The sequence below is a fragment of the Penaeus chinensis genome, chromosome 28, assembly GCF_019202785.1.
Source record: "Penaeus chinensis breed Huanghai No. 1 chromosome 28, ASM1920278v2, whole genome shotgun sequence".
Taxonomy (NCBI): Eukaryota; Metazoa; Arthropoda; class Malacostraca; order Decapoda; family Penaeidae; genus Penaeus; species Penaeus chinensis.
Genome location: NC_061846.1, coordinates 20,538,624 through 20,556,123, shown reverse-complemented (window position 1 = coordinate 20,556,123; position 17,500 = coordinate 20,538,624). Strand labels below are relative to the sequence as shown.

The 17,500-nt window shown below is 46.2% G+C and overlaps 1 protein-coding gene across 1 annotated transcript in view; it reads left to right on the top strand.

Annotated features, from left to right (window-relative positions):
* Nucleotides 1-17,500, top strand: part of LOC125039884 (putative polypeptide N-acetylgalactosaminyltransferase 9) — a gene marked incomplete in the record, with an annotated part of 86,288 nt that overhangs the window by 56,495 nt on the left and 12,293 nt on the right. The window contains 2 exon segments of the mRNA XM_047634231.1: nucleotides 6,883-7,034; nucleotides 16,918-17,100. Coding sequence (XP_047490187.1) covers nucleotides 6,883-7,034; nucleotides 16,918-17,100 — 335 coding nt within the window.

The following is a 17,500-nucleotide window of genomic DNA, read 5'->3' as shown; positions in this document are numbered from 1 at the left end:
TCCTCGTTCTTTTCATCCTCCTCCTTCTTTTTCTTTCTCTCTTTTTCTTTTTCTCCTCTTCCTCCTCCTCCTCCTCCTCCTCCTCCTCCTCCTCCTCCTCCTCCTCCTCCTCCTCCTCCTCCTCCTCCTCCTCCTCTTCCTCCCCATCCTCCTTTCCTCCCTCCCTCTTACTTCTTTCTTTTCCTCCTCAGCGTGCTTTGTGAGAACAGAAAGAATATCCACATAGAAATGGATATTCAGCTATATAAAGCATGAAAAATATGTACGTAATAGTCATTTCTTACTCTCACTGCAAGTTTGAGAGAAAAAAATAATCGCGGCATTGGCCTCCGACCTGAATATCAGTTTATATATATGTGTGTGTGTATATGTATAAGTATAAAGAGAAGAAATCTCCCCCGGATCTGTTATCATTCACGACCTACCCACTTCTTCCTTTTTTAAAGACAAATCGCATATCCACTTGACACTTCTCTTATCGAGTTCAGGTTTTCCTCCTTTCACTTGAATTCCATTTCTGAAACAAACTTTCTGAAACATTTTACTCGACTTCGAAATCATCGATTCTGATCAGATGCCTTCGTGTTTTGTGCCAGCCAACACACTTATTTCAAGTGTCTAGATCTGTGTAATATTGTATATGCTTATATATATATATATATATATATATATATATATATATATATATATATATATATATATGTATGTATGTATTTAAGTATGAATAAGTATATATATATACACACACAAATACTTACATACATACATGCTCACACACACACACACACACAAATATGCATATATGATTTATGCATGTTAAGTTAAACATGTCTTTTTGTGCTTAAATATTTACATTTTCACAATCCATTTATCCAATCTGTCCCACCTTCGTACCCAAGCAGGTACTCCTTCGCCACCTGTCCACCGAAGCTGCCCCCCCCCCCCCTTCTGACACTTCCCCTGGCACCGCCACGCCCACAGAGCCAGCCATCCAGTCTAACTCCTTTTATAATCCGCCAGTGCTATATTTTAGGAGCACGTCCACCTTATTTCGAACTCTGCATTGCGTCCTAGGTTTGCGAGTCCAGCCCAGCCCGCCTCGGGTGACAAGGGGGTCCTCCCCGTCCCTTGCCCCCCGCCCACAGTCCTCTCTTGCAGCTTAGACATTCCGCCCATGCAGAAGGCTATCCCGCCCACGCTACAGACGCCGAACGACCTGCCACTCCTCTATAGTTAGCCTGAAACCCCATGATAGAATCCCTTGTACCCTTTACCCTTTGCTCCAGTAACAGCTTATAACTGTATTTCTGCATGCCACTGCGTCGATATATGTACCTGTAAACAGATTATAATTATACATCCACACCACAGTTTACCATATGCATTTACAATTTTCAGTTACATATCCAGCAGCCATTGCATTTGCAAGTTGCATTATAGCATATCTCTCCCTGAAGCGAAAATTCATCATATTTGCAAATAGAGTTTGAATTTCCCTTTTTTCTCGCTGTACTACTACGCAGGTTATTCTTTGTTGAAACATTAATACTTTTTCGCTGTACTTTTTTCCAGAAATGTTGAGCTGCATTAAAACTAAAAATAGGATAGTTGCTCGGAACTCATAACATCTGAAACATAGCTTATATGGGTATCTATATAATATGATATAAATTATATGGGTGTCTGTATGGTAAACGCTTTTCTGCCCTTAGTTTTTCCCTTTACAATACATTAGATGAAAAGCTTGTATTTGTATAAATATAAATGAAATAACAGCCTGAGCAGCTGGTTGTAAACAATTTTGACCATCTTTGCTTTATTATACTGATCGAGTTTTCTCTTAGTGCTGCGTCAGTCTTATACACTAAATGCAGTGGCCAGCTTCTATAAACGCATTTGTCACACACCCACACACAAAACACGCGCAAGCGCGCGCGTTATTTTATTATTATTTTTTTTTATCACCATCCCCTCCTTCTCTTGGTCTTTTACTCTCTCTATTCCCTCTTCCTTTCCCTGTGTCTCTCTTTACCGTCTCTTTCTTATTATTCACTTCTTTCTTAACCTCATTTCGTGTCATCTTCCCCTCATCATCCTCTCTCTTCTTTTGTATCGCCTTGTCCTCTTCCTCCTCCTCCTCCTCCTCTTCCTCTTCCTTATCTCCGTTTCGTCGTCCTCTTCCTCCCTTTTTTTTTTCTTCCTCCTCCTCCTTTTCTTCTTCTTCTTCTCCTCCTTCTTCTTCTTCTTCTCCTTCTCCTTCTCCTTCTCCTCCTTGTTCTCCTGCCCCCTTGGCCTGGAAGCTGTCCTTTCGGCTGGAATATCCGCCTTATCTTCCCTCTCTCGTAAATTCCTCCTCCCCTCGCTCCCCTCGTCCGCAAATATCCTTCCCCATCGCGTTTTGCCGTCGTTTCCCTTCCTCAAGATCCTCCCTGGTGCTAATTTTGCTGTCGCGTCGATCAGGCTTTGCTTCTGTTGTCGGGGTTGGAACTCTTCGTGTTTTTGTGTTTTTCCCTCTTCTTTTTTTCATTGGGTTCTCTCTCTCTCTCTCTTCATCTCTCTCTCTCTTTCTCTCTCCTCTCTCTCCTCTCTTTCCTCTCTCTCCTCTCTCTCCTCTCTCTCCTCTCTCTCCTCTCTCTCTCTACCTCCCTCCCTCCCTCCCTCCCTCCCTCCCTCCCTCCCTCCCTCCCTCCCTCCCTCCCTCCCTCCCTCCCTTCCTCCCTCCCTCCCTCTCTCTCTCTCTCTCTCTCTCTCTCTCTCTCTCTCTCTTTCTCTCTTTCTCTCTTTCTCTCTTTCTCTCTTTCTCTCTTTCTCTCTTTCTCTCTTTCTCTCTTTCTCTCTTTCTCTCTTCCTACCTTCCTTCCTTCCTGCATTTCCCTCCTTCTCCCTCTCCCTCTCCCTCCCCTTCTCCCATGATCGTCCACAAAGCGATACACGACGCATTCTTTAGATGTTTGAAACCCTCGCCTCTGTGCAATTTCTCCAAACGCAGAGCCATCCAAACTATTAGGTATCAGCCCTTGGTACCCTTCTCCCCCCCCCCCCCCCAACACACACACAAACACAAACACTTCTCCTAAAGCCACGTGGTATTCACAGTGATGAAAACTTCGTATGTTGTATATATGGTAAAAACAACCTTAATTTGCTGAACTCGACATACACAAAGGTTGTGGGCTCCGAACGTAGATATCATGTAGTGTAGCTGCTTCGTAGGCCATTAATCATTCATCATATTAGGTCATAATGTTTTGTCCACTGCCCATGTGTTGTATGAATGGCCACCGTTAACCCTACGCTTGCTGCTGGTCCAGGGTGGCTACAGCCGTTGCTCGACTCCGTGGCCCGGAGCAGCTGGACGGTGGCCACTCCGGTGATTGACGTTCTGGATGACACGACGCTCGAGTACAAGTATCAGGACAAGACACTCAGCGTTGGTGGTTTTGATTGGACGCTAGTGGTACCCGAACCCTGCCTGCCTTTGTGCGCACGTGGTTTCCTTCTTTCCCTCAGGAATCTGTACGGGTCTCATCTTGCACCTCAGCTAGAATACTAGGGTTACGGGAGGACAATTTCATTCATAATAACACCCGGTTAGAACACATCTTACAGATTCATCCACATTAAAAGACATGAACATGGTTGCGTGTAACTATAATTTTGTTATGAAATCTGCCTGTTATAAGCTGTACAAGGGATGAAGTAACACCCATCAGGCTTACATCATATCTTTTCAGCGCGATGATATGGATGAATCAGATATACTTACAACACCCTAAAGTACTAACAAACTACCCTCTCCTCCGGCAGTGACTTAGTGAAAGGAGGTGTCCGCTTCCCGTAGATTTTTAAAAAATATTTAATATTGTGTTTATTTAGAAAAAATAGTCCTGTCACTTTGGTTCCCTTCATTTGCATGGCAATGCCGGATCATGTTCCCTGTTCCGCCGGTGTACAGCCTCTGGCATGTTAGTTGGTTCAGACTGTGGACTTTGTTTCGTCTCGACCTTCCACCTCTCTCCTTCAGCGCGACTCGACCCTGTCCTTACCTAGACGACCTCTCCCTTCTGCTCTGTGTCCTTCTGTCCACGCGTGTTCTCCATCCATCTACCCTAATCCTCTCATTCTTCTTCACGAAAGTCAGTCATATCTTCCATATTAACCGGCAAACATCTCAAGAGGCTACGACATTTCACGACGACTTCACCAGCGAGGCAAAGACGTATGTACGTGCAGGCGACGCTTACCGTGACGACATCCGCCGAGACGTCGTGTCGTGTGTCATGGTTGTCGTGTGGGTGACACTGTCGTTTTTTTTTTTTTTTTTTTTTTTTTTTTTTTTTATAGCCGTGTATCAGTCGGAAAAATGAAATGCAGTTCGTGTAGTGATATACAGCGCGTGATGTGCAAATGAATGACGTTTGATTTGATTTTGAGCCGTAAGTGAAACATGAAACTATACTCACGTTTTGAAAGCCATGTAGGACTTATGTAAGTTCGCATGTGGATGCGTGCGTGCGTGGATATGTCATTTCTCATGTATCCTGTGTGTGTTTGTGTACCGCCATCTGCGAGGCAGCGTGATCGGGACGACGACACTGACATGCCCTGCCACCTTAGGTTGGCTGGAGCCTCTGCTGAGACGCATCGCCCTCGACCCCCACATCGTCGTGTGTCCTGTCATTGACGTCATCTCCGACGACGACTTCGAGTACCACTACCGCGACTCCTCCGGGGTGAATGTAGGCGGCTTCGACTGGAACCTGCAGGTGTGGCTCTCAGGCCCCTCATGTGCACGCCCACACTAAAATAGTCGTACGCCCGTGACAGGCAGAGGGAGTGGTAGTTCCCCTCTTTCCGGCTTTCCTCTTACGTGACTTGACGCTCCACAGGGCTACGGGCACACACACCGAACTCGGCTGTGGTGGAACAGCGCGAAGTCGCCCCTCAAGATCAGAATGAGAGAAACACAGTGGAGATTTGCCTGTGCATCTAGATAACTACTCTGCTCGCCCACTGTACAGTCTAATTGCATGATGGCTTCTCAGACTATTAATACTAACAACGGCTCTCTAAAGGTTTTCTAAGGGTCTTTTCTCTCTCGAGGCCATAGAGCATCACAGCTTAAGGTAACTGCGTCGTCGTTGGCAAAGCTCGCAAATAGGGACTGATGCTTTGTGTTTGTTTTTAGCATTAGTATATTCTGTTTAATTTTCTTATTTTCAGTTTTTTGGGGTTTTGTGATTTGTCTTTTTTTCTGTTTGTTTACGATTACTTTAAGTTGACATTTTTTCATAAGAATTTTATACTGCTAATATTTTTTTTTTTCCAGCAAACATTATTTATGTAACACACACACACACACACACACACACACACACACACACACACACACACACACACACACACACACACACACACACACACACACACAGATATATATATATATATATATATATATGATTTTTATTTATTTAAGGTATTCCCATATTTTTTTAAGTTGCAGATATATTTACATTTTTTCAAAAGTAAGGTACAGAAGGGAAAAACACGTGTGCTAGAATGGAAGAAAAATCCAAAAATGTTTTTTGGATTTCAAGAATTACATCAACGAGTAACTCCTTCATCAGAAATTTACATGCTTTGTGTTTTATAATCAAACCAGTGTACCAGAAGCTTCCCGTTTCCCTTGTGTGTTCCCTCATCCGCACTTGTCACCAGCTTTGTCCTTTCCCGAAAACCTATCCAGGATCCAGCAGTATTATGTATGGTACCTCATCCTATCCAGGACCCAGCACTCTACCCTTTGGTGCATCGTCTTGTCGAGGATCCTGCGATTTCCTGTCCGGTGTCTCGTGTTATCCAGTGCCATCCTGTCCAGTGGTTCCTCCTATCCAGGATATGCTTCCCGGTGCCTAGTCCTATCCAGGATCCAGCAGTGACCTGTTTGGATATCCAAGTCCTATCAAGTATTTGTCCAAGTCCTATCAAGTACTTGTCCAAGTCTATTTCAAGAACGTCAAGAGTCCTGAACCCTGCGTGTATCCTATCAACCAAGCAGCATCCAGTTCTGTTGTCCCGTGCCCCCTGCCCGCCCCTCTCCTCCCTCCTCAGGTTCTGGAGCGATAGCCATGAAACCAAACCAGGCACTCAAGTTGCAGGTTGCTTGACCAGGTTGGTTGGAGCCACTGCTCGACCGCATTGCCCGAGACCCCTCTAACGTGGTGTGCCCGGTGATCAACAGCATAAAGGACGACACTCTGGAATTCCATTACCATAAGGATGCGTCCCGGATTTCCGTGGGGGGATTCAAGTGGAACATGATCGTAAGTCGGGCCTGGAGAGGGGCTCAAGCTTGGTGACAAATGATGGTGAAGGAACAAGGGGAGCTTGGTATATCAATGTTAGTATTATTCAGATGTTGAAGCTTCTTTGTTTTATTTATGTTTTCACTTTTTTTTTCAACTCGATGCCAGCATTTTGGCAGCCCTCTAGCCAGGACAAGTTGAGCAGTAGACAAGACCAAGACTTAGGGCTTGACCAGCAAGCTTATTGTTACTGATGAACTACATTCCTCTGTGGAAGTTCTCTTCCTTGAACAGCTTGATTTTAGTATCATGTTTTCCTGGTGTTCTGGAGTCCCCTTAGTTATTACAACAAACGAATGCATATAATTATTCAGTGTGTATGAGGAAAGTAGTTTACTGATATACTCAGAATACAATATACACTAGAAACAGATTTAACAGCCATACAAAATCCTCCTGATTACCTACATCAGAGTTCAAGGTCTGGCGAAATACTGCTTATCAATATTGTGCCATTGTGGATCTCCCATGTAGAGTTCCTTTGCCATGAAGATGAACCCAATGATGGTTGTCTTAGGTTGGCTGGAGCCTCTGCTGGACCGCATTGCACGCAACCGCCAGTCTGCAGTATGCCCCTCTATTGACTCTATCACGGACGACTCCTTTGAGTATGTGTTGGCCATCAGGGAGGGGGTACCCCCAGTTGGGGGGTTTGATTGGTTCCTGAAGGTATGACAGTGTGAGACTGGCATGACTTGGGGAGATTGACTTGGTGATGGTGCAAGAAGTTTTGGAATAAACATGGACTTTTAAAAACTGCTTTTTAAATTCTTACCAGCGGTTTCTGACCGAGTCTTTATACTGTAATCTGCTTCTATGCCTCCCCTGAAATCGTCAGTTAAGGATACACTTCTCCTTGTTGTGGCAGTGTTTCTTATAGGACACTTCTATATCTCAGGCTGGTTGGAACCCCTTCTTGACAGGATAGCAAGAGCCCCCACCACTGTCCCCACCCCAGAAATTGATCTAATAATGGATGACACACTTGGGTACAGATTTGGCAGTGGTCCTGAGGCCGTGGGGGGTTTCGACTGGAACCTTCAGGTAAGGATGCCCTGCCTGTTCGTCTTTGCAGTGTGCAAGATGAGCTCATTAAAACACTGTAACTCCTTATAAACAAACCACATAAAGCTTTAACCAGAATGGCTCATCAAGGATTTAAAAAGCTTTGGTAAATGTGATAAAAGTTCGCAAGACGGTGCATGACTTGTCTTGCTATAATTTTAGACAGTTTGCAAATCCATGACTGCCTTGACAGTGCGGATGAAGACATGCCTCTAAGGCAAACAAGACCCAATTCCTTTCTGTCACAGAGGAGTATGGCAGATTTATGAATTGCCTTATGACAGTGACGGTGCTAATGCAAATTGATCTTGCATTTGATTTTTATACCAATTCAAGAATCCGTGACTTCGTTGACAGCGTGAGTGAAGACATACTTTCAAGGCAGACAAGTTCCTAGGTTTTTTTTCTCTCTTTAAGGAGTAAAGAAGATATACAAATTACTTGAGACGACAGTGCCTAGTGTCACTGCGACCATCACTGTTGTTCAGGCATTACTAAACCATGAAGAGGTCGTTGTAGGTTGGCTGGAGCCGCTGCTTGACCGCATCGCTCGAGACAGTCGCACCGTCACGTGCCCCGCCATTGACACACTGCACGATGACACATTCCAGTACATAGTGGCCAAGAAGAGTGGGGTACCTCCTGTGGGCGGGTTTAGCTGGCACCTGCAGGTAGGGCGGATGGAACGCGCGGTTGTAAGGAGATTCTACAAGTATTCTGGGACAGGTGCAGCAGGAGGGGTGCACTTTCACAGCCTCAGACCTAGAACATATCTTGTCCACCAATAGAACAATAATATTGTATTTATCCCTCTTTTTTGGTATATATACATATATATATAATGTCCGTAGCAAAGCTTTTCCACTTTTTGTAATTTATATTAGAAACGCTCACAGGCTTGTAGTGTGTGACTGAAATAAAGCTGTAATCTGCACCCATAGGAAAAGGCTGATATTGTATCATTTGCCTAAAATACAGAGTCGCAACGAGAAATGACTAGTAAGTGCAGAAAGTGTGTATGGTGTGTTTTATTGCCTCTAACCTCGTGTGGCATACGCATTACAACATGATAAGTTCCATAACAACCTGATGAGTTCCATTACAACATAACTTGAGGAGATTCATGACACAGGTTGGCTGGAACCTTTGTTAGACCAAGTTGCGCGAAACCCAAGCCATGTCGTGTGTCCTTGCATCGGCAAAATTGAAACCGAGACTTTCGCTATAAACTTTGAGGGAGTCACCCAGTACGTGGGCGGCTTCGACTGGCAGCTCACCGTACGGATTGTCTTCACACTCCTTGTTGCGTTTCTTGGGGCCGCCTGGGCTGTTGCTGTGTGCTTGGGAGAGATTTCCTTGAGCATGTGAGCTTTTCTTCCTTTGTTCCAGGTCTGTGTATCTGTCGAGCCCTTTGCCGCCTTCGTGAGAGTCTGTGTATCTTTCGATCTGCCGTCTCTCTCTCTCTCTCTCTCTCTCTCTCTCTCTCTCTCTCTCTCTCTCTCTCTCTCTCTCTCTCTCTCTCTCTCTCTCTCTCTCTCTCTCTCTCTCTCTCTCTCTCTCTCTCTCTCTCTCTCTCTCTTCTCTCTCTCTCTCTCTCTCTCTCTCTCTCCTCTCTCTCTCTCTCTCTCTCTCTCTCTCTCCCTCCCTCCCTCCCTCCCTCCCTCCCTCCCTCCCTCCCTCCCTCCCTCCCTCTCTCCCTCCCTCCTTCCCTCCCTCCCTCCCTCCCTCCCTCCCTCCCTCTCCCCCCTCCCTCCCTCCCTCTCCCCCCCTCCCTCTCCCTCCGTCTCCCTCTCTCTCATGTGTGTGTTTACTATGCAATTGTATCGGCACATGCATACATACATAGACATTTGGGTACGCACGCAATGTACGTGTGACAGATGTAGAGAGATTGATGTTAAAGCCAAATGTAAATTTTAATCAGTGAATTATGAATGACCAAATTACCCCCCCCCCCCCTTCCCAAATTCTTCCACCGCCACCACCGCCAATCAGCTCCGGGCCAGATCTCCGCTGAATAATCCCCAATCCGGGCCACTGAGCCATCCCTCCTCGAATCCCCAATCCGGCCACTCCCTGAGCCAGCCTCCCCCGAATCCCCAATCCGGCCACTCCCTGAGCCAGCCTCCCCCGAATCCCCAATCCGGCCACTCCCTGAGCCAGCCTCCCCCGAATCCCCAATCCGGCCACTCCCTGAGCCAGCCTCCCCCGAATCCCCAATCCGGCCACTCCCTGAGCCAGCCTCCCCCGAATCCCCAATCCGGCCACTCCCTGAGCCAGCCTCCCCCGAATCCCCAATCCGGCCACTCCCTGAGCCAGCCTCCCCCGAATCCCCAATCCGGCCACTCCCTGAGCCAGCCTCCCCCGAATCCCCAATCCGGCCACTCCCTGAGCCAGCCTCCCCCGAATCCCCCATCCGGCCACTCCCTGAGCCATCCCTCCTCGAATCCCCAATCCGGCCACTCCCTGAGCCAGCCTCCCCCGAATCCCCAGCGCAGGTTGGCTGCAGCCCCTGCTGGACCGCGTCGCCCGAGACTCCCGCCACGTCGTGTGCCCCGTCATCGGAAACATTGACGATGGCACCTTGGAGCTCACGACCTTCAAGGCCCGGAACGTGCATGTCGGAGGATTCAGTTGGAGGCTTGTAGTACGGACACGTGTCGGCTTCGGTCTCTCGCTCGCTTCCCTCTTTACCCCTTCTTAGTCGTGTTTTTTTTATTGGTGTTGTTTTTTGTTTCTATCTTTCTTTCTTTCTTTTTGTGGGGTGTGGATGCTGCTTATCTATATTCAATATATATATATATATATATATATATATATATATATATATATATATATATATATGTATATGTATGTATGTATGTATATATATATATTGTTTTTATTTATTTTTTTTTTTTTCCTCCTTCCTCTTCCTCCCCTCCCCTCCCCTCCATTCCATTCTCCTCCTCCTCCTCCTCCTCCTCCTTCTCCTCCTCCTCCTTCTCTCTCTCTCTCTCTCTCTGTCTGTCTGTCTGTCTGTCTGTCTGTCTGTCTGTCTCGCTCTCTCTCTCTCTCTGTCTCTCTCTCTCGCTCTCTCGCTCTCTCACTCACACACACACACACACACACACACACACACACACACACACACACACACACACACACACACACACACACACACACACACACACACACACACACACACTCATACACACTCATACTATACATATATACATTCATGCACACTCACACATGCTTGTATATTTTTACACACATACCCCTCCACACACACGCACAAACAATCTAATACCATACCCCTTTTTCTTGCAAGTGAGGGAGTGGTGAAGGACACGTGTGTGTTGCGCAGAATCACCCGGGCTGCGCCGTGAAGCAGGTGGTGGGAGAGACACGCGGTTAGGGCGAAGGGAAATCCCCCCCTGGCTGATCGCCCTCTTTCGCAGTACTTTCGGAATGCTAGGGACATACGCTGAGGAGACTCTCAGTACTTAAGCCCAGGGAGAATTCACGCCAGAGGATTTACCGGTCTTGATTGGCCCAGGATGTGAGGCCGTCTCGCCTAGGAACCATTAGGATGTCATACTGGAAAGGATTCATAATCTCAGGGCACTCAGGATCTACTGGCAGCCACAGCGAGGATGAACTGGACATTTTTCCCTGGATTTTCCGGGTGTTCCTGCGCAGGACTTAGGATTTGGAGGAGGACCTATATCTCTCTTGACTCCTTGGTTTCCCCTTCCAGGATATATTTGGTGTGCCTCATATCCCATACCTAGGATTTACCTGATTTAATTACACGAGGATTTATCAGGCCATCTCATACAGGGTTCATGGTCCACGCACCAGGATACGTTGACACAGCCAGGTTTTCTTGGACGGCGCCGGATAGGAACGACCAAACAGACATACGGTGGATTAGCAGGACATTTCCAGCCATAGGACGTGATCGCACACACTCAGGACAAAATTGGCGCATTTCTCACCGCACATCTGGACGGTCCATCACAATCTTACAGGCGCTTACGGCCCCCGATCCCCGATTCCCTGACCCCATTCCCGTGTTTTGAAGAGTCGATCCCGCAGGCTGGATGGAGCCCCTCCTGGATCGCATCGCGCGCGACCCCACCAACGTGGTCTGCCCCGTCATTGAACGCATCAACACCGAGGACCTGAGTGTGTCCGTCACCCCGCCCAGGAGCACGGCCATCGGAGGCTTCAAGTGGATCTTGAGCGTACTAATTTCCCCTGTCTTTATCCTCACTTTTCTTTCTTTGTTTCCATTTCACGTGGGAAGAATCTGTAATTCAGTTTTAGGGAGTATCTCTCCTCTGTATATTTGTAATTGCTTGACTTCTCTTCACTTCTGTTTATGTGGTGATTCAACGGGTTTCTTTCTGTGTCCTTTTATTTTAAGGAATGCGAGTGCGTGTGCTCGTGGAGTGAGCTTCTTTTTTTTTTCATCATGCTTATTCTCAGATGTTTATCTATATATCTTTGATTTGGGAAGTCTTGAAAACTGCTTACCTTTTCATTGTGAGTACAGACCTAGAAAGTGTATTTGTGCCAGCAAGCTGAAACAGGTGATTAGCTGTGCCTGCAGTGAAGACATCGTCAGCAAGTCGGCGTGAAGAAAAACGTCAAGAAACGCCACTGAATCCTAAACGTCGAGAAAACTTTGGCTGGCGCTTATATTTTCTGCATGGGGCCTATTGGCAACAACGGAGGAGGAACAAAAGGGCAGTGACTTGACAACAGATTTTTTCAGAGAATTCGATGAAATGACTAATGGTGTTATTCCTCGGCGTTTAGATGAGTCTCACTACTGAATGAGTAAATCCTACAGAAATTACATATATGAATATATATGTATTCCTGATTGTTTTCGGAATAGAATAGCAGCTATGGTGTTATTGTGGAGTTCACTTCAAGACTGATTCTCCAGACTTTCTGACTGTCTGCAATATGTATTTTGCCTCAGGATCTGCGCAGATGTATTTACGAGGCATGGCGCGACATCGCCCTGCACGGACTTTATCACTGTTTTGTCTGTAGATGAGAGACACGTTCCCAGGCGCTCGGGAGTCCGACAATCGAGACGCGAATCCGCCAAGCTCTGTTTAAATCTGTGTCTGCTTTGCCCCGTAGGATGGCTGGAGCCCATGCTCGACAGGATAGCCAGAGACCCTTCCAATGTCGTAACGCCTGACATAAACATTATAAGCGATAGCACATTCCAGTTCATCTATGCAAAAGACACCCAGGCCGTTGGCGGATTTGACTGGGGACTGCAGGTACGTCTGTGTGGCCACATGAGTGGGTCGTGTTCTGTAGCGTCGCGTAGTCCTTCGTGTGGGACGTCTCTTCCCCTGCCCCTTTGTGATCACGCTGGTGTTGGCGCTTCGGATCGTGCGTTTGGCGGCTTTGGGAGGCTTCCCGGGGAATCCCTTTTCTCCCAAACACCCGTAAAAAGATAGACTGATGTGTAGTATTCTAATGAAACTTGATTTGCTCCGCGGAGTGTGCCAGGGTCTCCCGCGAGGGTGGCTGGTCCCGGGCGCTGATTTTGCCTCGTGCTGCCGGGATAACCGGTACATGTTTTAGGTATGTAGGAGATCTTTGGGTGCGCAAGATTGTGCTGTCGGGAGTGTAGATTGTGGTTGTGATTAATCAAGAGATTGTTAACTGAAGTCATCAACAAAGGTTGATCTTTTTGTCAGATGATCATGTAACTATGAGAAGTTGATGTTAAAGAAGTGATTATTAAAATGACTGAAGAAATGGTCCTGTTCAGCTCTGCTACTGAATCGTTTTCATAAGAAGATCCAGCCGGGAAGACAGCTAAGTATGATACAAGATTACAGCGAATTTCTCTGTACCAAATAACTGTATCAGATCGTGACCGGCAGAGTGTGACTGCCGTACAATTATCTTTGGAAAGAACTTCCGCCATGCAAGTTTTATTTCTTACAAACGTTGACAAGATTTTTGTTTCATTTCAAGCATTTATTATTCCCTGATGTATCATTGTTTCTTTCATATATGTATGTATGTATGTATACTGCATACACGTACCCAAGTACCTGTATGCGCGTATACATCATCCCCATAGAGTGTGTGGGTCTTTGTGACTAACCCTGTTACCCTCGCGGCGCTGCGGCCAAGGTAAGCCCCAGTGAGCCCCGTGCTGAAGAATCCCTGTCGCAGGTTGGCTGGAGCCCCTCCTCGACCGCATCGCGCGCGACCCCACCAACGTCGTGTGTCCGGTCATCGACGTCATAAGCGACGACAGCTTCCAGGCGAGACTGTCAAAGGCGCGAGACGTCCAGGTCGGAGGATTCAACTGGGGGCTCATTGTACGATATCGCTGACGTCCATTCTGGTTCTGAGACACACTGACACACACTGTTCAAACGTTGATGGTTCTAGTTCATGAGACGTGTATATGGGCTGAAAACATGCTAAATCATCAAGCCTATATATCACGCTTGACATCATGAATATTTTCTTGTAGATGCTTTACCATATAAAAATGCTTGCCACACTTAAAATGTTACCATAAACGGCATGGGGAGTGACGTATGTTGTATATCTTGACTTGTAGATTTGTAGGGAAGAAAGTGGAGTAGGAATTAACATTGCAACTTGTAGCGTTTATTCCTGTCGGTGTACACGGGCTCTGAAAAAAGAAGGATTTGAAGACCGCCCAGAATTTGTGTGTGTGTTTCATTGTGTTCTATAGATGTGATTGATATGTTCTTTTTATTTTTTGCACATTATTCATGCCAAGTTGCGCAGAGATGTGCCTTGTCCGAACAGCTCTCTGTGTCGAGTTTGTTTGAAATGTCACTGTTTGATTCTCAAAGGTGTTTTGTGTACGTACTGTATATATGTCCTTTTATACGGGAAAGGATAGGTGTATTATGACTTTCTAGATACAGAAACGATTTCGAGCAATGGTGTATTTCAACGAATATACAGGTAACTTCAGCGAATATTCCCGAATTACCCCAAAAATCTTTTTTTAGTCTGTTGTGTAACTGTTATTCTTAAGTTCCTTTCGTATTTAGTGTCCCAATCACATGTATTATATACTCCCTTTGATCTTAGGATTCCCCTTTCCAACCATCAGTCCCCACCCCCACCCCACCTCCACCCACCTCTTGATTGATGACTAAGCCTAAGCGAAGCAACAGCGAACGAGATTTATAACTTATTTTTGATGCTTTCGGCGAGACGGAATATTTCCTCCCTTAGAGTCTACAAAATACTGTAGAAAGCTTTCTTTATCTAACTCGGCGCTGCCCAGAAAGCAATGTCTTCTGCGGCCCGTGAGATTGTGAGAATGTCCTTCTGCGGTGCCTTCAGAAAAGAAAGCTTTTTGTCCTTTCGATTAACCTTCCTAGTCATCTCCAAAACAGTTTTCTGTTATTTCCTATAAGTTGTCCGTCATCGACGGCTGCCGAAGAGAAAGCTTTCTGTGTCCTTTAGTGACAAAATCCTTCCTTCAACCCCCGTGAAAAGGAAGTTCTCCTCTTCTTCTTTGAGAATATCGTTCCTTCGAAGTCCCCCCCCCCCCCCCCCACACACACACACACGCACCAGTAAAAAGGAAGTTTTCTTCATGCTTCCGGAGACACGCCTTCCCCGAAGCCCTCAGAAAAAGAACATTTCCTTCGTCCTATGAGACCCCCCCCCAAAAAAAACTAAAATAAGATCCCCCAACTAAAAGTCCCCCCCCCCCCCCCCTCGGGCGTGACCACCTCCTCCACTTGGCCGTTCTCGCCGTAGGTTGGCTGGAGCCGCTCTTAGACCGCATTGGCCGCAACTGGACGTCCGCGGTCACGCCCGTTATAGACGTGATCAGCGACGACACGCTCGAGTACACGTATTCGTCGTTCGTGGCGGTCGGAGGCTTTGATTGGAATCTGCAGGTAGACGGACGGCAGGTCGCTCTCCCTTCTCCGCATGAGGCCAGTCGGTGTTTCTGACGACCTGCTGGAACGGTCTTGAAGTCACGCGGCGATGCTAGCTAAGACGCACTCGTGCATAGTTACCAGTCGATTTGTGGTTTATGTCCAATTCCTCATTAGTATCTGACTGGAGAACCGCATGAAGTAAACCATAGGTAGATTTTTACATATATTTTTAGTTTTATATATTTTGTTGTTTTGTTGTCATGTTTCTTTAGATCGACGTGAGACTTGCTGCCACTCCGGTCGACGGGCACTTTAGGTGCCGCGTCGCTGTGCGTTCGGGGCTCGGATTTACTGATTTGCGCACGCACACACACGCACGCACACACACACACACACACACACACACACACACACACACACACACACACACACACACACACACTCTCTCTCTCTCTCTCTCTCTCTCTCTCTCTCTCTCTCTCTCTCTCTCTCTCTCTCTCTCTCTCTCTCTCTCTCTCTCTCTCTCTCTCTCTCTCTCTCTCTCTCTCTCTCTCTCTCTCTCTCTCTCTCTCTCTCTCTCTCTCTCTCTCTCTCTCTCTCTCTCTCTCTCTCTCTCTCTCTCTCTCTCTCTCTCTCTCTCTCTCTCTCTCTCTCTCTCTCTCTCTCTCTCTCTCTCTCTCTCTCTCTCTCTCTCTCTCTCTCTCTCTCTCTCTCTATCTCTCTCTGTCTCTTTCTCTCTCTCTCTCTTTCTCTCTTTCTCTCTTTCTCTCTTTCTCTCTTTCTCTCTTTCTCTCTTGTACTCCTCTCCCACACACACATGCACACTCCCTTCCTCACTTATTTATGAGTCACCCACACTTACACACTTACACCACCGCGCGCATTTATACATAAATCAGTAGAATCTGAGTGACTGGCCAGTATTAGCCTTATTTAATTGTTTAATTTTTCGTTTGTGATCGACAAATTTTGTTGTTTGGATGTAATGCAAGAACATAAACCAATTTGTTCCGTTAATTTGTACAGCTTTCGTTTTAATGGTTTTGCGTAAATTTTGTGTTGTGTTGTTTTTTTAATTTTTATTGTTGTGTTGTGATGCCCCATGATCTGTGCCTCGTAGACTTATGGTCGGGATTTGCATGCTTTGTTCTCTCACACATCTCTGATCATAACTGCATGAGCTTTTCCCATCTACAGCCTCCTCTGGCTTCTGAAATGTAGCGCACTGTATTTGTTGCAATATTTTGTATGATTCGCACATTTATCTTAGTATTTGCCCATGTGTTAAAGTTCGGTCTGTATTGTGCAGTATTTATAGTTCATGAATTATGTTATATATGCTTGTATATACAATTTGTTGCGAATAGTAAGATATATTGCATAGTTCCGCCATAGCCATGATAGTTGTGAAGCTATTTAAAGTAAAAGTTCAAGGAGATTATAAGTGCAAGTAGAGTAAAGTAGCATCAGTGACTTAATAGTAGCCCATCGTCACATCGCCAGGGATTTTCTCTGCTCAAAACTAACAAAACAAACACGGCCGTGACTAATTCCCTGCGCCCTCTGCACAGTTCAACTGGCACGCCATCCCGCAGCGGGAGCGCGCCCGCCACCAGCACCCCGCCGAGCCCGTGCAGTCGCCCACCATGGCGGGCGGCCTCTTCGCCATCGACAAGGCCTTCTTCGAGCGCCTCGGCACCTACGACTCCGGCTTCGACATCTGGGGCGGCGAGAACCTCGAGCTCTCCTTCAAGGTAACGGGGTCACTGCGGCGGGGCGGCGGCGGCGCTCCCTCGGCTCGAGTGCTTTCCGTTTCTTTCAGTGTTTGTCTACGTTCATATTCTTTGTTGTCTGTTTAATCTGTATTTTTCCTTAATTTTATATTTATTACCTAGCAGTTTGTCCTTTTTTGTTTTTCTTTCGCACAGATAATTTTTTGAAAATCTTTCTTTTTTGGTAAATTCCGTATATACATTTAATTATTTGTTCTTGGTAAAAATCAGCTTTTGGAAGAAAAAAAACCAGTAAATAGCTTACCTTAATTATATAGACGCAGAAATTTGTTGGATTTAAAAAAAATGAAATGATTGGAAAGCGGCTTTTAACATTTTGCAAAGGCCAGTTAGGAGTTGAAATAACATTTAAATTTAATAA